The following is a 25746-nucleotide window of genomic DNA, read 5'->3' on the forward strand; positions in this document are numbered from 1 at the left end:
GATCTTATGTCCCAAAATATTTATGTTTTCATGTCCGAGTTAATCAAATCAGACAAAGTAATATAAAAAACAATTTTATATTTTTTTATGATTTTTCTTTTTAATTATTTAATATTTTTTAATTAGTGTAACGCATAAATGAGACACAAAAAAAGGACACTACTGTATATGGTGACTTGCCTGGCCAACTATCCCATTCTTGAAATTGAACCATTGAAACAACTATGGTAGTTATATATATAATTCAATTTCATTAATCTACGTAAAAGCTAAAATCTTTGTATCTACAAGTTTCATACAGTGACACACCATCATGGAGGAAGAGAAGAAGAGTGCTATAGTGAAGGTGGAACCAAAACCAAGAAAAGGGTTCATTGCAATAGTGATTGATTTGTTGGAGAAGTTGCTGGTTAAGTTGTTCCATAATTCTAAACGGCCCCATCATTACCTTGCTGGTAATTTTGCACCTGTTCCTGATGAGACCCCTCCAACTAAGGATCTTCCTGTTCTAGGCTACCTTCCGGTTAGTACTAGTATACTTGCCATTAGGACATGTATATGTTATCTTGAGTCTGGATCATCTTCGGTACCGGAGGGTCCAATTCTAGGTAGAAATACGTGACAATTAATTTTTGAAGGGTACATGATACTTCGTAAAATACTAACATATGTTTTATGATACTTCAAAATGGTTGTTATATTGTTAATTTATTATCAGACATGTGTACTAGATAAATATATTTTGTAATCTGTATCATGTTGTATCAGTTGTTGGGGGTGTTGTTTATCTATTTTTTTCTACTTTGAATTTGAATGCTACATGATCTATGATGAGTAAAAATATAATTCACAAAAGGGTTGTTGGTTCTGATTTAATTTAATCCTTTTCTGTTGCAGAATTGCTTGAATGGAGAATTTGTTAGGGTGGGACCTAATCCAAAGTTTGCTCCTGTGGCTGGATATCACTGGTAAGGTTCTTTTGTAAGCTTTGAAGTTTGAACTATATATTATATATTATGAGGTATTGCACAAACTTTGTTGGAAAATACATATCTTGGTGATCCATATAGCTTATTAATATAAAGATGTTGTTTTTACCATGCTTAATTTTTGTAGGAAGTTTTGATATTAACATGGAGCTTTTTAAGTTTATCTGATTTTTATAAAATAAAAATTCTTAGTGTGGTGTTTTAAGGTCATAACATGTTTTCACTCACTGTTTTTGCAGGTTTGATGGAGATGGGTGTGTAATTCTCATCCTTTGCACCAACTTATAGTTCTTGCAAGTTTGTTAAAGAAGAATTTTCCTGGATCTTATTATTCTAAAAGATAGGGAATATGATGAGCTTTAAACTTCAATCAAATTATTATAGTGTTTCTTTGGCTGAATGCTTTGTTTGCATTTTGATTATACATTTTTATTGACATCTATCAAATATATGGGCACTAATCTAACATAATGTCAATTTGGATCAGTGATCACAATTTCACAATTTAATTCCAAATTATGACCCCAGTTCTGTTGGAACTGCATATTCCTTCAGTATGTAAATATTTGCATTATTTTGGACACTTTATAAGGTCCCCCCTTCTTTATTTCTTTCTTTCAGTATTTTTTATATGCCTCTTTACATCTAAAGTACTCATTCAGTTAACTGTAACATAACCATTGATAAGTGAAATGATAGAAAATAAAGGTCTTCAGACTCAGTTAATCACTAACCATTAATTCAATAAGGCATTAAATATACTTGGATCCTGTGCAGTTTTCATAGTTTAGAGTATTGCATCTTTCTCACATGCTGTGAGTCTGTGACCTTTCAAATGATCAAACAGATTCTTGTTACTCTTTTCTAATTTGAACTGTACAAGCATGATTATAGCATGGTTAGTTTGTTTTTTTATTTATGATATATTCTTCACAAGTTGGCAGGGCTTCATAAAAAAGGGCAGCCCAATGTGTGAGGCTCCCACTTAATGAGGTCTGGGGAGGGTTGATGTACACAGCCTTCCCCGCAAGTAGTGAGACTGTTTCCCGGATTTTCTGGGCTTGATATTTTAAATCATATGTTAATAAGCTGTTTATCCTTATGTTTTACCCGATTTCCACTGTAGTGGTTACTTACACAATTGCTCATCCAATTTATTTCATTAAGTAGTGATGACATCAAACAATTATTGATGTAGTAGTCTTAGAATCTCTGCTGCTCATCTTAGTGGAAATAATACTGTTTCTGATCTTTTTAAATTTTGCTTGGCCAATAACATTATATAAAGATTCATAGTTTTGGTGTCTAGTCCTCCATTATTGATCTATGCATAATTGAATTGCAGAATGATTCATGGTTTGCGAATCAAAGATGGAAAAGCTGCATATGTTTCCCGTTTTGTGAGAACTTCTCGTCTCAAACAAGAAGAATCCTTTGGAGCTGCCAAATTTATGAAGGTGCAATTTCTGTTCAATAATCCTTTATCCTTTTCTCTGCTATTGTATATAACTATATACTATTTCCTGAAGTACATGTTTGAATATGTGATTGACTGCTTTATTTTGTGGACTCAAACACACTTGTGGTAACAAGTTATAACAAGAAGTTTACAATGGGATCCAGAACAATGCTAAGAAAGTTTGGAGGGTAGGCTAGTTAGATGGGATCAGACAGTTAAAACGGGTGGTAGACGGTTGAAAGTGGTAACTTCAATAGGTGGAAAAGGGCAGAAGTGTCGGTACGCGAATTTGTTATTTTGGGTAACTGAGCATTAAGCTCAGTTGTAAAGAGGAAATTCCTTTGTTGAAGGGGAAATCCATGGAAGGAGCACTCTATACTTTTCTATACTTTTCTGTTGCTCAGTTGTAAAGAGATTTGTTTTCTTTCTCTAACTCTTCTTTAGACTTCTCAACTCTGTTTCTTGTGGTTTCATAACATATTAATTGTATTTGTTATAGCTTATTTATTCTTTATGGGTACATTTTGTTGTTGATTATATTTGATTGGAATGTGTGGAAAAAACACATGATCAGAGAAGCCACATTGCAAATTTAGTTTGTCAGTATTTTCTGTAGTTTATTATTGAACTATTTGAACTAATCATTCTTGATAAATGTGATTGTGGTTCTAATACTCTCAATGATCAATATGTCTTTAACTTTTGTGAGTTTGTTAGCCCTCGTTGAGGATTGGGTCATGATTTGACTTTGGAATGGAGCATCCTAAAGAATAATAATAACATTAAGCCAAATTAGGTCCATTTATGTTTGTATAGTAAATAGAGGGTGAACTTTGACTCCACGATAAAGTTGTTGTCTCGTCGTAACCTGGAGGTCATGAGTTCAATTCCTGGAAACAACCTTTCTTCTTGTGGGAGTAAGACTGCATACATTCACCCTCCTCAGAGTCCACTAAGCGGAAGCCTCGTGCACTTGACTGCCTATATTATGTCTGTATGGTAAATAATGATACAAAATTTCAAAGAAGTCTCAAACATAACATGAGTTTTAAATGTTTTTGTTTTTCACTCATGGAAGTTAACTTCCAATTGACGTGTACACTGCATGATTAGTGCAACCATTTGCTTCCATATTTATTCTCATCTACATCTTATGCATGTAACCATAAGCTTGTGGTAGATTTGAATGAAGTGAAGATAAAGTATTGCATTTCCTGCAACCTTCCAAAAAAATAAAGTGGATATGAAGAAGCTTAGTGAAAAACTTGCTAGTCTTAGAACTGTTATTTCAGATTCCCAAGATAAATGTAGCTTCTTATATTTCATTTTCAGATTGGAGATCTCAAGGGTCTGTTTGGACTGTTAGTGGTTAACCTGCAACTGCTAAGATCTAAATTGAAAGTACTGGATGATTCTTATGGAAATTCAACAGGTATTATGCTATCTAATTTGTTCTTGAATTCATTGTGCTGGGAAATTTTTTGTTCAGCGCAATTCGAAAAGTATATCCTAATGTCCCATATGGAGATTACATGCATGTTTGGGCTTAATTCAATATTGGTATTTACACAGTATATTACAAACATCTAATTTATCTTTCGGTTTTCGAAGTTACCCTTCATTTTCTTGTCTAGAATGAATGGAGAATGCTTTGCCTCATATACATGTTTTGGTAGAATCATTTTATGGTTTTTTAACAGCGAAAATTCAGCTCTTGTAAGACCCGGAACTAACTTGTGCTCATACTCTAATTTCTGTCAGCTAATACAGCACTTGTTTATCACCATGGGAAGCTTCTAGCACTCTCAGAAGTAGATAAGCCCTGTAAGTAAATTTTCTATCTTGTTTAACTTATGGCAGATATATAAACTTGTTGATTTGACCTGAAATGCCATCAACTGAATCGAATAAAAGGATTGAAAAGATTCATTTAGCGTGTCCTTCAGCGGTTATGATTGGTCTGAGAAGCAAGACTTTTTCTTTCTCATGGAGAAAGTAACTGCAGTCCAATTAGTACTTAATTGTTTCAAATGAATCAACCAATTATAGTTGTATTTACTCTCTTCTAGTGTAGACTGAGATAGTCTCATTTTGAATTTTGCAGATGTTATTAAAGTTATTGAAGATGGTGATCTGCAGACACTCGGTTTGCTCGATTATGACAAGAGATTGAGCCATTCCTTCACTGCTCATCCAAAAGTTGACCCAATTACTGGTGAAGTCATCTACAAATATGTAATTAAGTTCACTGATTATATTGAATAGTTATTCTAACCAATAAATGTCGAGTATGCAGGCGAGATGTTTACATTTGGCTATTCGCAAACACCACCATATGTCACATACAGAGTAATTTCAAAGGATGGTTATATGCATGATCCTGTACCCATAACAGTACCAGAGTCTGTCATGATGCATGACTTTGCCATCACAGAGAATTATGCAATATTCATGGATCTCCCCATGTATTTTAGACCAAAGGTAATGCAGGTGTTTCATTTCTTATAATCTTACAAATGAGTACTTTGTTAGTTAAATAGTTCAACAATACCAAACTTGTTATTGAAATTCTAAAACTGATCTTATTTATTACTAATGAGAAAGCTTTCCCACTTGTTTATTTTATTTTATTTTTAGAAAAAAAAATTACTAGGGCTAGGACTAACTCCTCAAAGTTTTGGGATATTTGAGTATTGAAATGGTATTAGAGATTCATTCTAACCAAGTGATCAAAAGATCAGTCTTTTCTGTCCCATTCTCTTAGTTAGACATAAAAGCTATTTCTAGGCTTGTACCTAATAGCTTAAGGTCTGCAGATAGTTGGTTCTTGACCCTACTTTCTGGTCTTTTAGCAATCTTCAAATAAAATGTGCATGTTGTGGGACTCTAAGGAGGGAACTCCACATTAATGTTACAATGTCCATAATGAGTGCGAGCAATGTAAGAAAGAGCAGCCCAATGTATAAGACTCCCATCTAGCAGGGTCTATGCAGGGTAGATATACGCAACCTTACCCTTCGTGGTAACTAAGTAGCAACCTCACCGTTTCGTCAAACTTACCCTCTTTTTTAAAAGATGTGCAACTTCCCAAGAGGCCACCATCCTACTACTACTACTATGCTCGTCCAAGAACACTTAAATGTTGAGTTTTGATGGGATCTGGTGCGGGCAATGTGATTAGGTTTTTATGTGAGTACCCTTTCATGTGGAGGGGTATTGTGCCAATAATGGTTTAATGGTATTCAGTCTCTTGACTTTTCGCATCAATTGATCAGTGATGACAAATAATGAATTTTGTATTGTTGATTGAAATCCAATTTTCAGGATATGGTCACTAAGAACAAACTGGTATACTCATTTGATTCAACCAAGAAAGCTCGTTTCGGTATTCTACCTCGATATGCTAAGGACGAGAAGCATATTAGATGGTTTGAACTTCCAACCTGCTTCATTTTCCACAATGGTGTGTTTTTGTTTCTCCTTAATTTAGAAATTCGATTGATATTCTGCAGTGATGATTCAGTAAAAAGTCCATAAACTTGAAGTGCTTAGTGACAAAATTTGTGTAGTAAGTCCACTATGATGGATTTTCCAAGCCAACTTATAGAAAAAAGTATTTAATTTTGTGAATCATACTAATGTTCAACTTTTAAACACTTTGCAGTAACATGCAAATCACATATATGGTATAATAGGAGCACTGTCTGTAATATACATAAAGTTTTGTATATAAAACAAAGCTTCAATTAGTGCTTAAAATTCTTTAATGCCGATTGAAATGTCTGTTGTAACTTTCTGTGTGACTTTTCTTCATTTTTTCTTCCTCTAGCTAATGCCTGGGAGGAGGAGGATGAAGTTGTTCTAATCGCGTGCCGCATAGAGAAACCAGATTTGGACTTGGTCAGCGGAGCTCTCAAGGAAAAGCTTGAAAGTTTCGCAAATGAGCTGTAAAAAGACCCGTTCTTATACGAATTAGTGTAATATTTTTTACTATGTGGCAGTTCTTTATTTATATATACTGACTACTCTTTCCAGGTATGAAATGAGATTTAACATGAAAACTGGTGAAGCTTCTCAAAAGAAACTATCAGCACCTGCCCTGGATTTTCCGAGGGTGAACGAAAACTACACTGGCAGGTAAGCTTATTCTATACATGTTGAGAAAATAAATGGTTGTATAGTCATAATTTCCTTAGTCACATTTCTTTTCTTATGTGCTTATTAGAAAATAGACATGACAGTGGTACTATATGTGCTTTTCAAAACTTTGTTCTAAGATGGAGTCAAAACAGTAACAAAGTTAGTTTATGCTTGTCTTCCATCACATTATTTACTTTCATTTTTCAAAATCAGGAAGCAGCGATATGTATATGGAACCACATTAGACAACATCGCAAAAGTTACCGGAATCATTAAATTTGATTTGCATGCCAAACCAGATTCCGGAAAAACAAAGCTTGAAGTTGGAGGAAATGTTCAGGGTCTCTATGACTTAGGACCAGGGAGATTTGGTTCTGAGGCTGTTTATGTCCCGCGTGTTCCTAGCACCGATTCTGAAGAAGATGATGGATACTTGATCTTTTTCGTACATGACGAGAATAGCAGGTATCACTTTCCTCTACACACTTCAAGCAGTGAATTACAAATATATTTTATATGCGTGATATCACTTCACCCTATGATTGTAGTGGCCAGCTTTCTCTATATAGATTACTATGACATGAATTTTTTTTATATCATTAAGAATAAAATGTAATATGAATTTAAATTACTGCACTGCAGAAAATCATTTGTGCATGTCGTTGACGCAAGAACAATGTCGGCGAATCCTATTGCTGTTGTCGAATTGCCTCATAGAGTTCCATATGGTTTCCATGCCTTCTTTGTGACAGAGGTTTGTGTTACTTCATATTGTATGTGCATTTTGTGTTCTCTTTTTTCCTCCACATTATTTGGAATGTTCATTTAGTAATCACTTTCACATGGTTATAATGGAGACATTACATTGAAAGATGGTAATGCTACTCAAGTTAGAGGACTATGAAAGTGGATATTCCATAAGAATGCACTGAGTTTTCAGTTTCACCTTTTATGAACTTACTTTTGAATATATAACCGAATGTGTATACTTTTGCTGAATATTTTTACTTTATGAACTTCTTTTTAAACATCTCATAAGCAAATTGATAGCAGGGCAAATTGACAGTAAGTTGGTATTTTCTAACAACAAAAATGTTGCTTTCATTTTCTTCAGTATTAAGGGAAATCTTAACTCTCAACAAAAAAAGTATTATTTCTTGCTTTTTCTAGCTTTGTGCTTATACTTTAAAATTTCTCAAGTCTCAACTAAAGGAAATTGAATGAACATGATAAAGTATTACTTCTTGCTTTTCTAGCCTTTGTATTAATATTTTAATTTTTAGATACCCAAATGACACTTTAAATGGATGAGAAAAAAATATATGTACGGTCAGTATATGAGTTTTATACACAGACATTGCAATTTGTATCATTCATCATTCATGTTTTATCATTATTGACTCTTCAAAAAAAAGTAATACAAATGAATGGTGAGTAATATAATGGTTGTGTACAAATTACTCTGACAATGCATAGATTACAGTATTACACTCTAAATGTATTAGGGAGCATGTGTTTGAGCATTCAATTGTTTGATTTCTTAATGATTGGTTACCTCATTTAGTTTCAAAAGGGTACCACATAATGTTTACAATACACAATCATGTTATTTACTTAATTTTCATTCCTTTTTATTTAAAAAAGTGCATAGTGCTAATTCTTTTTATGGCTCTCCATGCAGGACCAATTGCAAGAACAGGCAAAACTGTGAAGCACTCTGCTGCAATGCATATCCAGAATTACAACCTTTTTTACAATAATAAAATAATAATGAAGTATTTTTCCAATTTATCATGGTAGTTTGCTTAACCATGTGCTTCATTCGTATCTTGATCTATAGAATTAGAAAAATTACAAATAAAATATATTATTTCAGCTCCTTTTTAAGAATTTAAAAGAAATTTGGGATGGTTTAGATATTTATGATGAATTATGATATATAACATTTCTCTATTACTAATGAATTAGATGATTAAAAAGTGAAAATTATGCTTGAACATTAATATTAATGATATACAACTTCAAACATAAGATTGGGTTATAACTTGTTTGGGTTCAATATTAGTGATGAGAATGAGCTATTTTGAATAGGGATGATAATGGTGAGTTTATTTTTAATAGACTATTCTTTATGATTGAGGATTTGTATCATATGATGAGTATATTTTGTTTTGACAATGTCCACCATGTAATTTTAGATGATTAAGGAATAAGGTTTGTTTTTGAGTTTGGCCCCTATTCAGAACTTAGGAGAATACTTAGTTATAGATTTAAGAGTAACACTAAATGAACGTTCAAGATTTATAATCTCATCATCTCTCGTGATAAAATAGTGTTTTTGTGTGTATGGTATCTCATTTCTGACGTGTGAATGTAAGGAATGAGATTTTTTGAAGGTACATTAATGCATTTACCTACAAATATGAGTACATGCTATTAGTGCATTTATTTATGCAAGGTCCTTCAAATCTGAGTCATGTATTATTTGCAATGCCTAGGGATGAAAACATTAACAATAATACAAGTAAACTAACAATTTTTAAAATTATTAATTTCCCTATTGTAATTGTTGAGGCAATCATTGCTTCTAAGATAATCGTACATATTTCCCCTTTAATTTTTATGATTTTTCTTTAAATATCATTTTCTGGAGAGAGAAAAAACAAATATTGGAAAACTAACACTATAAATAAGTTTTAATGGACATGCATGGACAATATAAAATATTTTATATTGTTGGTAAGTCATCTAATATTTATACGAATTATTTTTATTTAGAGAAAGGTCATCCAAATTTCTGAAAATTAACACTAACATTTATATGAATTATTTTTATAGCAATTACTATTAACCTCTTGTGATATTAAAATTAATACTCAGTATCTATCAAATAAACAAACAATCCAGGAATATATGGCAGAAATTCTCAATCTATTGAACATTCTTCAAACATTACAAACTATGACAAAAATGTTGCACAATATTTCCAAAAATTAGAGGACCAGAGGATGGGGGATAACAAGCACAAGGCACCATGCAAATAATGTCACATTCTTCAACATTAGGAGCTAGTAAAAACTGACATTTCTAAGAAAAATGGTATTTTTTAAGTGACAAATTCATAGATCATAGTATGGTAATAGTTATCTATGATTCAAACCATTTCCTAAGCTGCTTGGAAGGTTTTTTGTCACCATCATTCCCCTGAGAACCTTTATGTGAGAACTTGGATCTATATTGTTCTATAAGCATGTCAAGCTTATCTACTGCTTCTTTCCCTACTGGAGCTTTCTTCTTTTTAGACCGTTTTCTGGAAACATCTTGCACCGGCTCTTCTTGGTTTTGCATCTTCCTTTTTCTAAATCCAACATCAACTTTGTTTCCTGCCTTTATTCTATTGGTGTCAATGGTAGTGTTTTGAGCTTCATGTGATGTATTACCATGATTCCGGTCACCTTTTTCATTCCTCGGCTTCCTGGACAAGGCATCTGAGTTTTGTTTTAGTGAAGACTCTTCAGCACTTCTATTCTTACGGTTGTCTTTCTGCCTTTTGAATTTGTGTCCTTCAGGGGATTTTTCACTTGCCACTGTACCACCTGGTTCACTGTTTGTATTGACTGCCGACTCCTTCGCTGCTGATTTGCCATGCTCTTGAGATTTTCGTTTTCTGTCCTTGGTATGCACGTGACCTAGTTCTTTGCCCAGTTCACCATCTTCCTTGCCATCGTTGTCAGCATGAGGAGCTTGCTGCTGATATTGAAGCTTTTCCTTTCGGAGTTTCAATGTTTGAACATTATCAAGAGCGAACTCCACAATTGGCCGATGTTCCGGGCTGAAAGTTTCTGTAAATCAATGAAAGACAACATTAGATAAGAATGAGAAGAGAAATCAGGGATCCAAAGAGTCTCGCCCCATACTATTATAAAAACAATGGAAGTTACCAGGATTGTTGTTAAGAACTCTCAGAGCCACAAGGGCATGCTGGTGCTCTGAAAATTCAACGAAGGCAACTCCACGTGAGTAGCGTTCTGGAACAGCATTTCCTTTCCTTCCATCTTTCAAGAACTTAATCTGCATGGTACATTTACCACATTGAAAACTAAGATATTCCTTATATTTCACACGAATTAAGTTTTGACACATTCAAATCATGACCCCATTTAACCAACCTGGCGAATCAAAGGTTTTTGCTTGGTAGCTTTAGATTTGACTGCATCAATGCAAAGCTTCTTCAGTTGTTTTTCAGTCATCGTCTTGGGCAAGTTGTAGATGATAAGCCGAGTAGTTGAAACATGGAAATTTGGTGATTGAAGCTTTGTTTTCTTCTTCCTTTCCAACCTACAATTTCCCCCCGGACAATGTAAGAGTAAATAAAACCTGCTAGTGGAGTTATTATTTATACTTAACTGAAGCAGGAAGATAACAGTATCTTTACCAGCATATGGAAGATTGGCGATAACATAAAGTATGGAAATAAGAGTACTATATTTCTTTACTGTATACAATAGACTGGATTTTCATGTCATCTCATTATTTTTCTCAACAAATACCAGAACAGAAAGGAAAAAAGAAAACAGGGAGAGGAAGAAAAATCCTTAAGAATCTGCTTGCAAGTTGGTTTTCGGAGGGGAAGGAAGGCATAAGATCCATGAAATACACTTGTCAGAGAGTTCTGAAGTCATTATTTCCCTCATTTCTACTCCAAAAACCATTTCACAAACAGCCCCTGAGTTGAAATGAGAGTAATGCTGAAAGGACCAGCAAAGGATTACTCCAATATTGGGTGAATCAGAATTAAATTCCAAATTGATAGTAATGATTTAAACACGATCCGAATGAACAGTCCCTCATATGCAGCATACAGTAGCTATAACCATATGGCAGATGTGGGTTAAAATACAGTCACTGAAGTGCAGCATGCAATAATTAAAACAATACAACATGTGAGTTAAAATTATAGAGCAACTTGCACTTCAAACAATAAATACTCACTCTTGGCGTTTTAACATATCACTGGATGAAACCCCTTCAGCAGCTGGTGTTCCCTCAAGAATGAGTCCCTCCTGTTACAATATAGCATAATACAAATGTTAATCCAATTGCATATCAGTTTCCGCACCCTGCTGCACAAGAGGTAAAAGGAGAAGAACCTTTGCCAAGTAAAGATTCCGGTGGTCTTGAACCTCATTTTTAGCTTTCTCCACTTCCTTGTCTTGAGCCGATTTTTTATCCAAAGCCTTCAAAACTTTTAATGGTCTACCTTTCAGTAGAATGCCCACGCTGGAAGCAGCACTGGCTGCAGAAATTGCAGCATCAGCTGCTTCTACGGTTTTAAACTTGAGAAAACCAGTTCCTCTTGGTCGCCTGCATTGAGTAAAAGGGGTCTGTGAAATAATGTTCAGTCAAATAGAGACACAGAAAATAATGATCTAGCACATACTTGGTCACTTGGTGGAGAACCGGAGCAAAGTATTCCACTTCCCCAAATCCAGAAAATCGTTGCTTCACTTCTTCATTGTCACATTCAAAAGGAAGATTATTTATGAAAACTGTTCTCTGCAAATCAGCTTCTTCTGCTTGCTTGGGATTTGATAACTTGCTTTTGTCGGAGATTTCAGGCTTAGAAACATCTGAAACCTTTTCAGTCTCATCAGATGCTTTATTATCTGCATCCTTAACAATTTCATTGGATTTTGGCTCCTCGTTTCCTCTCAACACAGAATCATTATTTACTGATGTTCCCTTGGTGGAGGATGTAATCAAGTTGTTAAGAATCTTCCTTGAAATGTCTGCTTCCTTTTCAAAATTAATTTCAGAAGGAGCACCATCCTCTTCCATGGCACTTGAAGAATCTATATCACTGTCATCTCCATCACTCTCAGTAGCACTACCATCTTCATCGTTCACATTTTCTTGTCCTAAAGAAATCATAAAGAATGTCTTATTCAAATAATTTGAAAGAGTAACTACGGAGGGTATTTGGCATATTAAATTAAATAAGTCAAAAATAGAGAAAGATGTGTATTTATTAAAACCACAAGAGTGGAATTGGAGTACTGAACATTAATGAAACAGCTTCCTAACAAATAAGGTGTGTAGCATAACACACAATGATCCCATACTTCAAATGTTAGATAGATATCAGTTATCACACAAGAAATAAGCTGAAACTTATATATATTATCAAATAAGTTTTCCTACTATACCCAACTAAAGCATCAAGGGACAAACATAACCTACCTGTGAAATTTAAAAGGCTACAAAATGGAGCAATAAACTTTGACCAAACATAGTTACCAAATCTATGCATTTTGAAAACTTCAGTGGACATTGGTCTTCTATGCTATTCAAAATTTATACTATCGTAAGTTTGCAACAACTTAGCAACCAGACTCCAGTTGATTTGTGTTACAAAGAGAATTGGAAAATACTAATTGAATCAAACTAAGACAAATAAAGAAGAAATTCTGGAAATATTTCAGCATATTATTCATTACATTCTGCGGGCTATTAATAATATCCTAGGATAGTACATATTAGATCTACACCACACAAGTGTCCAGATCTTGCATAAAAATAAAAACTGAACTTAAAGTAAGTTGTAAAACTGAAAGCAAGTTATAAAACTGGTCATTAGTTCAATACATAATCTGTCAACCACCTTGGTTGGACAATATTACATTTGGGCCACCTATCAATTTGCCACTTCACAAATTCAGTTGAGCTTAGAAAACCATAAAACCACAGATCTACCAATTGGTAAAGGGTGATGAAAACATTAACCTTGGACTCTATTTCAATGATACATCAGTTATTGTTCTTGAAGTTTTGGACTCATCTTCTATGGTTGCATAAACATTTAACACATGATGGACTCCTAGTAAAAAAGGTGATATACCCAAACTGCAGATAAATGAAAGAAGGAATACTTCACAAATAGGATTTCTGAACTCTTACTTATATTATTTTTCTTCGAATATTAAAAAAATAATGATTTGGACACTCCTACATGAGAACATGTTGCATATCCACTGTAAAAGATTGATCAGTATGTCTACTTATTAAACTATAGGCAAGTGTGTCACAAGGCCCATTTCCAGCATACTCTAATGGTTAGAGGAAATAGAAAAATAACAACAAAAAAATACGCATCTAAGTAATTATATTAATATCTCATAAAAATATTCATATTTAATTAGTCATTAAGGAGAACACTACAAATAAGTATACTTCGTACCTCTAAAACACAAACTCTTAATTCCTATCTACCAAATATGCAATCCACCTCAAGCTATAAAGCTTATTAAAGCAGTGTAGGGTAAACAAAAAACTTTGTACAGCACGATTTTATTTGACCTACTTGATTTTTAAATTAAAATGAGTAAGATACTAAGATCTATAATAAAAAAACCTAAGTTATTTGCTCAAGTCAAATACACACAAAAAAAGTAATATAACTTCCACCAAAGATAAAACTTACCTTCTTCTGAAGCAAGAGCAGCATTTGCATCACTGTTAAATATCTTTTTTGGAACAGCCCAGTCAACTGCTATGAGCCGTTTTGAAAAAGTAAACCCGTTTCGCTTTTGAATGGCCTGAAACAGAAAGGGAAACTTATATACAGGTTATATCAGAACACAAAGTAGACAGTAAAACCTTAGTCGTAGTTCATACATTTTCCGCATCTTGCTTGCACGTGAATTTTACAAATGCAAAGCCCTTAGACAGACTGCAAACAGAAAACAGGGAAGAGAAGGAAGCTTAACAAAACTGTATATAGTAATATAATCAAACAGTTCAAGTCAGGAGGGAAAATAAAAATATACCCAGTATCTGATTTGCGTGGAATAAATACATCCCACACATACCCTGCAGATGCAAATATATTTCTTATTTCATCTTCACTGGCCTGCACCCGTGTTTAGTCAATTAGTCAGCGGTCAACACATAGAAACAATAGTTTTTTATGTTTTATAAATCTAAGCATCAAACCTTGAAAGGAAGGTTTCTGACAATAAGCTTCCATTTCTGAGTCTTGGAGCCCTGTCCACATACAGCAAAAGGCCAAAAACAGGTAAGAAACTAATATATCATAGATGAACGTATTCAGTGTGCAGCGAAAAGTCAACTACAGGTGTGTGAGACCAGTTGAAAATCAATAGAAGAAAAGCAGGCAATGAAGCATAAACACAATGAAGTCTCTCATCTACCACCTAACAGATCATTTGATGATTCCGACAAGAAATGCTTATATTCCCAAGAAAACCCAAATGCAGGTTATATTTACAAAATGCCATTACAGTCTAGCTGAAAACTATATCCACATCTATGTAGTCATTTAGCACAGATGGTGGGCCAATGTATTTCTAATAGCAGACTGTCACAATCACAGGTACTTGAGAAAACTATCTAAGAACACTCTGGAATATTTGCTGAACAAACATCCAAAACTAAGACAAAGGAGGAAGAAAAGCCGAACCAGAAGCACTAAACAGTTACAAGGTTCTTGAAGAATTGTGCATCACAAATTCCCCTTATGTATCTTCCTATAAATTACGACAATGCTTGTAATAACCAATAGCAGAAAGAAACTTACAGCTGCTAATGGTTTTTTCTTAAGAAAAATATGAAGAGAATAGTTTTTTTTCATATTTAGAAGATGAATAACACATTTAACATGCTATCATGGAATATATCTAATTTCTATGACATAAAGCAAAGAGTGGCATTATGAATACAAAACAATGAAGCCTCTCCTATAAGCTGGCAGTTATCCACATACAAGCATTTTACCTCTCCACCCAGTTGTCTTGCCCAAACAGTTCCCCCACCTATCTCCTTTTTATGTAATGATGCAACAGCTGCTCGGGCTAATTTTACACTAGTATAAAGTACAGCAGAAGCCTCCAAAACACAGCCATCTTGCAGGAGACCTGGAAATATTCCAATATTATGTCTACCATCCTAAGCAGTATAAAGAATCTATAAACAAGTAATATGATGGATCTAATCTCGTGGATCAAAATTCTAGCTGAAATAACATATCTTTGCAATTTTAGTGAAAGAACAAACTTAATGTCCTTTCAGTACTCAATAATTCAATATTACACATGAGACTAAAATAAATAAAATATCTGTCTATGAAATGAAAAGGGTACATCAAAAGAATTGAGAAGTTCAATGACAATTATAAAACAAGAGAATATTTGCATCAGAATCTTGTTCACACATTAACATTGACATCACTTTGCAGAAAGTACAAAACAGATGTAAAGTCTGATCTGAAAAGAACATGTGAATAAAACCTATTACCCAATTTCAACAAAGAAAGAAGATAGATAGATAGATAGATATACCTTCTTTTTAATATGACTGACAAATCACACCATTAAATAAACATAAAACCTATCTCATCTGCATTATATATATATATATATGTGAGTTAAAAGATCAACTATGCTGTTACCATGTACAAGATCTTTCCTTGGAAGGGGATACTTAATAGAACATACAGTGCCAATCTCTTTGGCTTGGCGGTGAACATCTTCAGCCATATCAGAATTCTTGAGACCACCAAATATAACAGTTCTAGCAACCCTGCCAAAAAATAATGAACAGCATTTGAGTAATGAACTACACATTTGCAGATAGGAAAAGAGACATTGATACAACTGACCCTATCATCTCATTTTCTCATAATCTCAACCATGTAACAATCATCTTTTGGGGATTATCATTCACTTCACTATTAACTAAGGGGGTAAAAAAATTAGATTAAATACATACTAAAGAAAAGGAGAGAAGAGTAAGAACCTCTGCTTTTCTGAGCAACCCCCCTCATCCGGTATATCATTGCAGAGATCTGCTTTTCTTACTTCCATGGGCTTCTTTGAGATTCTTTGCTTATTTGAAACTTGTACTTCTAAATGAGAAGAAAAATAATATAAATAAAAACAGATACATAAATACATGACCAACTAAGAAGAATAATTGTATGTACAGAAAATGTCCCACCTTCCTTCGAAACTGAAATAGGTTTATCTGAAACTGAAATAGGTTTATCTGAAACTGAAACAGGTTTATCTGCTTCAGAAGATGTGCCGTCTTTATCATTACTTTTTGACTCTGTGTGGTCATCTGTTTTACCCGCTATCATATCACAAAAGAGAGAGAAAAAAACAGAAAGGAAGAAGAATATTGATAAGATTAAACCATTTACACATTTGCTAGAAAGTAAATAATATAAAAATGATACGGTTAGCAGAATTAGACAGTAGCATCAACCTTGATTTGGTTTTGATTGTCGTTCCTCACGAGTAGGACGAGGCATTGCATGCTTCACTGCAATTTTCCGACCCCCAACCGGTGAACCATTCTTCAGCTCAATAGCACGGATAGCATCTTCCTCAACAGCACTAAAGACGGCAGCAATTAGTTCTAAACTAGAAAAATCTAAGTCACAAATTCTAATAAATGTAAAGGATCAGTCACATCTTTATATATAAATAAAATCGAGTCAACAGATGATAATGATGATGACAAAGCAAATTAAATTTTTCCAAAACTCGAAAAAGAACTTACAATTGAACATAACCAAAACCACGATGCTGAGCAGACCCTGTAAATCATTAAGCACGATAAGGATGTAATAAAATAATAAAGTATACAAAATTTATCTTTCTGTCTCAGCAGATTCCATGTTTCATTGAGTACTAATAAAGAAATGAGGGTTCAGTGCATGAGACTCCCACAATCGGGAATGACAGATATAATCAAAATTGTTTTCACGGCTTGAACTCATGAGCACATGTTCATTTGCACGGAGGCTTGCCCTCTTCATTGGTTACTAATCACAATTGTCCACCATAACGATGTTAGAAATAAAATAGTAAAGTATACATAATTCATCTATCTATCTGAGTAGATTCCATGTTTCATTGGTTACTAATAAAGAAATGGTGGTCGCCACACAGTGCAGGATACTCCCACCTAGTGTGGACGTAAGCCGAGGCTATTCTCATTATTTGAACTGATGACTTCCGAGTCACAAGCCAAACAACTTTATGCCGAGGCTCGCCCTCTTCATTGGTTATTAATGACAATTGCATTTATTATCTCTACAATCATAAAATGTGTATAGTAGTTACCCTTTTGTGTAACCATGAAGCAACGCCTGACAGGTCCAACTTCACTAAACGTTTCCTCAAGCTGATTTTAACACAAAATATGATTAAACAAAACATAGATAAGAAGAGGAATCAACGAATGAATGAATATGTAGAAACCTGAGTGTTGGAAAAGGAGTAAGGCAAGTTAGAGACGAAAATGGTTAAGTTGGAGTGTTCTTTCCCATTTTCCTTCGTTTTATTATTATTCTTTCCCATAACTGCTGAATACGGCGGCGGCACAAGTGAAGTGGGCGACGGTGGAAGCAGTTCTCCGTCGGCTACAAAACCTATTAGCTGTTTCTGAATTCCGAGTCTCCACTCTCCAGGGTTTAACCTGAATTTATTTTTTAATATATTTTTTTCAAGGTAATTTTTAATTTCTTTGTTTTTTAAGTTTTTTTAATCATTACCCTAACAAATAAAAATATGTAAGGTGAATATTGAGAAAATATTCTTAAAATTTAAATGCACCACTTTTGTATTGACTTCAAACTTTTAATTTTCTCATCATGGGGTAAGAAATCTATTTTTAAAATGAGTGTAATATTTATATATTATCAGTATAAAAATTTACATAGTCAATACATTATTTATTATTCATTTTTATTTGTAGTATTTTGTTTGAAGATGCAATAATGATAAAATACAAATAGTAAATGATGCAATGACAATAAATAAAATTCATACCGTTAGTGTATACATTTTTTCTCTCTTTTAAAATATGTTTAAATAGATACATTTTTAATATAGCTTAACTAGATACATTTTTAATAATTTTTAAAAATATCTTAAATTTTTCTCATTCATGTAAACATCATTTAACAGTCAAATAAAATGATTTAATAGCATGAGAGAGTGCAATATTTCTCTACAAATCTATTACCTATGTAACAAAAAAGTTCCCTCATGACATATGTCAATCTTTCAAGCCCTCATCACATGTGTCAACCTCTCATCAAAACTAAAGATCTCTCATGACATGTGTCAATCTTTCAATCAAAACTTTCCCTCTAAAACATGTCAATTTTCCAATTTTGTTAATTGTACAATTTAATTCTAATGATTAAGGGACTCATTTGTTTTTTATTATATAAAGAAATTATATCTCACAATAAAGGGAATTGAATCCTTTTTCACATGTGAATTACTTATCCACCATTATCATTTCATATCTCCATATTCTTCTCCCCCTTTCATTTCATATTTTTCTCTTCTTCTCTCACATGTATACAATTCAATGTTTCATTCGTCAATCTTCATTTCGTTAAACTTAATATGATGGCTTCTGTATCCCGATACTAAATCTTCATCATTGTAGATTTGTTCTTGTTTTATAAATATGTTGTTTAAAGTGTACTTTTATTGATTTTTTCATTCATTATGCATTTTTATTGATTTTTTCATTCATTTGTTTACTTTTAGATATGTTCTTATTTTCTAGATATTTTAATTGATTTTTTGTTTATTATGTATGTGTATTCTCTCTTCTTCTTTCACATGTCTACAATCCAATGTTTCATTCGTCAATCTTCATTTTGTTAAACTTAATATGATGACTTCTCTATTCCGATATTAAATCTTCATCATTGTAGATTTGTTCTTATTTTATAAATATGTTGTTTAAAGTGTATTTTTATTGATTTTTTCATTCATTATGCATTTTTATTGATTTTTTCATTCATTTGTTTACTTTTAGATATGTTCTTATTTTCTAGATATTTTAATTAATTTTTTACTTATTATGTATGTGTATTCTTTATTTTTCTTTGATTTGTTTATATTGTATATATGGTACGTTTGATTTCATTATTTTGTAGATTTATTCTTCCAATAATCATCTTCCTTAGTGTATGATTTACAAGATTTACAAGGATTTCATCCTTAACAATGACCAAACCCTCAATAACTATGTTATGTATCCGATCGCCATTTATATATATACACATATTTAGTTACAAGTTACAATATTGTATTTGTTTGTATGTTGTTATGAATTTATTTATCTTCTCATCTTATCTCTTCATTTTCAGTTTGACTATCCCTTAAAGCATATCTACATGTTAGTGTTATGTCTATGTGTCCATATCTTACTAAAATCTTCAATTTTATTCTCTTTTGCACAACAAATGAATTTGTTTATTTTTTCTCACATGATATTTGTTAAAATATTTTTTCATGTGTGGTTATTTTACTAAAGCAGGAAATACAAATTGGCCATATTCTTTGTTTCGACATTTATAGAAAAAAAATCTCACATCCTATAATACAACGATTAGAGGTTATATTCATTATATGAGTGTAGAATAATAGTTCTTTAATTTTATTATGTGTTTGTTCTTTTTCAATCGAAGTTATTTTTTTTCAATATCTGAATGTGTCAACCTTATATTACTAAGAATAATTTTTATTTTTTTTTATTCCATCATAAATATCATAAATAATTTGACATGTTTAATTGTTGAATATGTATATTTTATCTAATTAATCATAGTAAATGTTATCATCATATCAGTCATAATCACCAAAGACAATTTAATTTCATTTATATTATACTATATAAGTAATAAATTTATGGAATATTAATATTTAATTCCATTTATATTCTGTTTTGTTTGAATTTATGGATGAGTTACAAAAATATAATATAAATTTGCATAACTATAGTTAATAAATTTGTGGAATGCTAATTGATTAACAATTACTCATTAATATCTTTGAATGTATTAACTGAGTAATATTAATTGGTAGTTACACTTTAAAAACTAAAATTATTAGGCATGATTGTCTTTGAATGTATTTTGCTCTATTATCTAAAAACTAAATAATTGTCCTCCACAATTATTTTTGTTATTTGATTTTTTATTGTGTTATTTGGAGGACAAATATTTAGTTTTTAGATAATAGAGAAAAATACATTCAAAGACAATCATGTCTAATAATTTAAGTTTCTAAAGTGTAACTACCAATTAATATTACTCAATTCATACATTCAAAGACACTAATGAGTAATTATTTCTCAATTAGTATTCATAATGAGCATTGCTTAAAATTAGCGAATCATAAATAATTTAATCAAAATATAAATCAAATCAATTAATTATCATAATAAAATGAAATTTCTTTAATATTTTCATTATTACATCATATTAAAGAGAAATTCAATCAGTAAACACAATAAAAAATCAAATAACAAAATAATTGTGAAGGACAATTATTTAGTTTTTAGATAATAGAGCAAATTATATTCAAAGACAATCATGCCTAATAATTTGAGTTTTTAAAGTGTAACTACCAATTAATATTACTCAATTAATACATTCAAATATATTAATGAGTAATTATTAATCAATTAGTATTTCATAAATTTATTAGCTATAATTATGCAAATTTATATTATATTTTTGTAACTCATCCATAAATTCAAACAAAACAGAATATAAATGGAATTAAATATTAATATTCCATAAATTTATTACTTATATAGTAGAATATAAATGAAATTAAATTGTCTTTGGTGATTATGACTGATATGATGATCTCATTTACTATGATTAATTAGATAAAATATACATATTCAACAATTAAACATGCCAAATTATTTAGAGTAAATTACACTGACATCCCCTGAGTTTTAGTGAAATTACACAAATCACCCATCACTTTTCTACACCTATACAAACCTCCCATATTTTTAAACTTTCATTACATTGACCACCCCTGCATAAGAAATAAGTGTAATCTTTTAAACAAAAAATATGATAAATGCAATTAACTTAAACAAAACATGATATATTGTGTAGACAAGTCTAAATAATATACAAATCAATGTATCTTTATTATTTTTTGTTACAAAATGCATCAACAATTCTAAAAAAATATTGTTTAAATCGCTCTTATAATATAGAGTAACAAACCAAAAATAATAAAGAAATATTGACTCATATATTATTTGGACGTGTATCCACAATATATCATGTTTTGTTTAACTTAATTGCATTTATCACATTTTTTGTTTAAAAGATTACACTTATTTCTTATGCACGGGTGGTCAATGTAATGGAAGTTTAAAAATATGGGAGGTTTGTGTAGGTGTAGAAAAGTGAGGGGCGGTTTGTGTAATTTCACTAAAACTCAGGGGATGTCAGTGTAATTTACTCAATTATTTATGATGAGAATAAAAAAAATTAAAGATTATTCTTACTAATATAAAGTTGACACAGTCAGATAGTGAAAAAAAATAACTTCGAATAAAGAAGAACAAACACATAATAAAATTAAAGAACTATTATTCTACACTCATATAATGAATATAACCTCTAATCGTTGTATTATAGGATGTGAGATTTTTTTTCTATAAATGTCGAAACAAAGAATATGACCAATTTGTATTTCCTGCTTTAGTAAAATAACCACACATGAAAAAATATTTTAACAAATATCATGTGAGAAAAAATAAACAAATTCATTTGTTGTGCAAAGGAGAATAAAATTGAAGATTTTAGTAAGATATGGACACATAGACATAACACTAACCTGTAGATATGCTTTAAGGGAGAGTCAAACTGCAAATGAAGAGATAAGACGATAAAAGCGAGATAAAATAAGAAAATAAATAAATTCATAACAACAAACAATTAAATACAATATTGTAACTTATAACTAAATATGTGTGTATATATATAAATGGAGATCAGGTACATAACATAGTTATTGAGAGTTTGGTCATTGTTAAGGATGAAATCTTTGTACATCATACACTAAGGAAGATGATTATTGGAAAAACAAATCTACAAAATAATGAAATCAATCGTACCATATATACAATATAAACAAATCAAAGAAAAAAATAAGAATACACATACATAATAAACAAAAAATCAATTAAAATATCTATTAAATAAGAACATATCTAAAAATAAGAACATATCTAAAAGTAAATAAATGAATGAAAAAATCAATAAAAATGCATTTTAAAAAACATATTTACAAATGAAGAACAAATCTACAATGATGAAGATTGAGTAGCGGGATATAGAAGTCATCATATTAGGTTAATGAATGAAAAAATCAATAAAAATACACTTTAAACAACATATTTATAAAATAAGAACAAACCTACAATGATGAAGATTTAGTAGCGGGATACATAAGCCATCATATTAAGTTTAAACGAAATAAAGATTGACGAATGAAACATTGGATTGTAGACATGTGAGAGAAGAAGAGAGAAATATGAAATGAACTAGTAAGTTACCCGTGCATTTGCACGGAGCAGTAATTTTTTGGCACATGGTTAAGAACAAACATATTATCCGTGTATTCGTATGTTTAATAACACATATATTATTCGTGTATTCGTTTGGTTAGTAACACATATTATCCGTGCATTCTAATGGTTAATAACACACATGTTACCCATGCATTCTAATAGTTAAGAACACACATGTTATTCGTGCATTCATTCATATGGTTAAGAAAAAATATGTTACTTGTGCATTCATATGGTTAAGAACACACATGTTACTCGTACATTCGTGTGATTAAGAACATACATGTTAAATGTACATTATAATGATTAAGAAACACACATGTTACCTGTGTATTCACATGGTTAAGAACATTCATCTTACTTGTGCATTCATATGGTTAAACAATCACATGTTACTCGAGTATTCTCATGAGACATTGATTTGGGCGAATATTTAGAAGCACATAAATATGAATATTATTAAATGTATATTAGTAATATTGTGTAATAATTTGATAAAATAAAGCGAAATATATAGAAACACAAAAATTGTGAAATTTTTTGGCACATGGTTAAGAACAAACATGTTATCCGTGTATTTGTATGTTTAATAACACATATGTTATCCGTGTATTCGTTTGGTTAATAACACATATTACTCGTGCATTCTAATGGTTAATAACACACATGTTACTCTGCATTCTAATAGTTAAGAACACATGTTATTTGTACATTCATTCATATGGTTAAGAAAAAATATGTTACTTGTGCATTCATGAGTTTCATAATTATTGTTACAAAGTATCAAAATATATAAACTAATATTGTTATATCTGCAATGTTAATAACGAAGGTAAGAAACAAAATAAAATAAAATCAGTATATTCAATGGTCTACAATTGTCTATATTTAAATATTTCATGTATTTTGGATTCCCAAAGAGGGTTTGCTATAAATTAGCTTGTTATTTCTTTTTGTATAACAACAAAATAAATAAATCTATGAAAAATAAACAAAAAAATTAATGAAAATGAGAACTGGTCTATAAAATAAGAACAAATCTACAAAATAAACACACGTCAATAAAAAATGCACTTTAAAGAATATTTTTATTTGTCATTTAATTTTATATTGATTCTTTTATTTTGAAAATATATTTTCTATCTCAACCAATTATAAGTTATGAAAATATATTTCCTCTGTCAACCAATTGTAAGTTATAAAACATTATAATATATTTGTATTTGATTTAATATATTTGTTCCTTAAAAATGTAACTCCTATACATGTATTTTATTTAAGATTTTATATATATAGGCAGCTACTCAATGAGAATAATTCTCATATAAAAATTGTGAAATAGTAAATCTAATCTATTAACCAATCATGTAAAATGAAATCTTATGTTTAAGAAGAATGAATGAGATGAGAGACTTTCGGCAATTTGAGATACAAATGATAAGAACGAGGACAGAACAGTTAAGAAGAATCAATGAAATCAGATTATGCTCATAAATATGACATTAATGTTGCCTTATCATTACACAATTATTATCAAAATTATTTTAAGTTTTAACTGAAATATAATCATAGCATTTAAGTCTTTAATCAATTAAAATTATTATCAATTATAAGACAACAAATGACAAACATAAGATTAAATTATGGAATAAAAGAGTGCACTTGTTACCGGTGCATTTGCATAGTTAAAAATGTAAGTGAACATATCTACAGAGTTAAGTGAGAAAAATAAACAAAACGATCTCAATTATTTTTCACTGTTCCAAATTTTAACTCATATATTAATCATCACTTGCAACTTTCTTAGAATCAAATTGAGTTATTGTGCATTTATTCACATTTAAATTGCAATGAATAAAGTCGAATTTTACTAATAAATATTACCTTAATAATCATGCATCATTACACAATTATTAACAAAATTATTTCAAATTTTAACTGAAAGATAATCATATCAAATTATTATTATTATTACAATAAGAAGACAAATGGAAAGCAGAAGATTAAATTATGAGATAAAACACAGTGAATGAATAAGGAAGGGAATGAACTAATGTAAAGTCACATTTCTATTATTCAATACAAAATGATCCTAATTATTATTTTTTTGTTACAAATTTTAAATGATGCATTAATCTCCACTTATAAATTTTTTAGAATCAAATCGTTATTATCCATTTATTCACATTTAAATTGCAATGAATGAAATCAATTTTTGCTCATAAATATTACATTAATGCTCAATATCGTTACATAATTATTATCAAAATTATTTTGAATATTAACTGAAATATAATCATTTTAACTAAAAGATAACAATATCATTCAAGTTCATAATCAATTGAATTATTATCATTAAATTATGTAATGAAACACAATGAATGAATAAGAAAGGGAATGAACGGATATAAAACCACATTCGTATTGTTTAACACAAAATGATCCTAATTAATTTTTTTATTTGTTCCAAATCTTCCATGATGCATTAATTCTCACTTGCAAATTTTTTAGAATCAAATTTATTTATTGTCCATTTATTCATATTTAAATTACAATGAAAGAAATCAAATTTTGCTCATAAATATTACATTAATATCAATATATTGTTACACACTTATTATCAAAATTATTTCAAATATTAAGTTAAATATAATCATAGCATTTAAGTTCATAATCAATCAAATTATTATCAATATTACTACAAGACGACAAATGACAAAC

General features: G+C 30.9%; 2 protein-coding genes across 6 annotated transcripts; one reads left to right on the forward strand and one right to left on the reverse strand.

Annotated features, from left to right (window-relative positions):
- On the forward strand, positions 314–25746 carry LOC109355006 (carotenoid 9,10(9',10')-cleavage dioxygenase 1-like). Of its 2 annotated transcripts, XM_019597891.1 has the most exons (15): positions 314–523; positions 898–968; positions 1229–1243; positions 2335–2446; positions 3781–3880; positions 4210–4272; positions 4553–4663; positions 4745–4929; positions 5773–5911; positions 6278–6395; positions 6484–6585; positions 6802–7053; positions 7231–7342; positions 8270–8317; positions 25714–25746. In XM_019597891.1, the coding sequence occupies exons 1-14, from the start codon at positions 314–316 to the stop codon at positions 8297–8299; spliced, it is 1620 nt and encodes a 539-aa protein (XP_019453436.1). In that variant the 3' UTR covers positions 8300–8317; positions 25714–25746. The 2 variants fall into 2 exon arrangements, with proteins under 2 accessions (XP_019453436.1, XP_019453435.1); XM_019597890.1 differs by lacking the exon at positions 25714–25746 and having other exon boundaries at positions 8270–8473.
- On the reverse strand, positions 9473–18094 carry LOC109355005 (RNA-binding protein 28-like). 4 transcript variants are annotated; one of them, XM_019597889.1, is made up of 19 exons: positions 17874–18094; positions 17736–17796; positions 17170–17206; positions 16873–17003; positions 16657–16737; positions 16603–16614; positions 16402–16510; positions 16055–16185; positions 15382–15521; positions 14581–14631; positions 14415–14497; positions 14263–14317; positions 14069–14183; positions 12029–12506; positions 11739–11952; positions 11581–11651; positions 10758–10926; positions 10530–10659; positions 9473–10430 (listed from the first exon to the last, which is right to left on the reverse strand). In XM_019597889.1, exons 1-19 carry the CDS (start codon positions 17970–17972, stop codon positions 9736–9738), a joined length of 2862 nt encoding a protein of 953 aa, XP_019453434.1. In that variant the 5' UTR covers positions 17973–18094; the 3' UTR covers positions 9473–9735. The 4 variants fall into 4 exon arrangements, with proteins under 4 accessions (XP_019453434.1, XP_019453433.1, XP_019453432.1 ...); XM_019597888.1 differs by having other exon boundaries at positions 16600–16614; XM_019597887.1 differs by having other exon boundaries at positions 16603–16737.

This window comes from Lupinus angustifolius, chromosome LG08 (assembly GCF_001865875.1).
Source record: "Lupinus angustifolius cultivar Tanjil chromosome LG08, LupAngTanjil_v1.0, whole genome shotgun sequence".
NCBI classification, from domain to species: domain Eukaryota; kingdom Viridiplantae; phylum Streptophyta; class Magnoliopsida; order Fabales; family Fabaceae; genus Lupinus; species Lupinus angustifolius.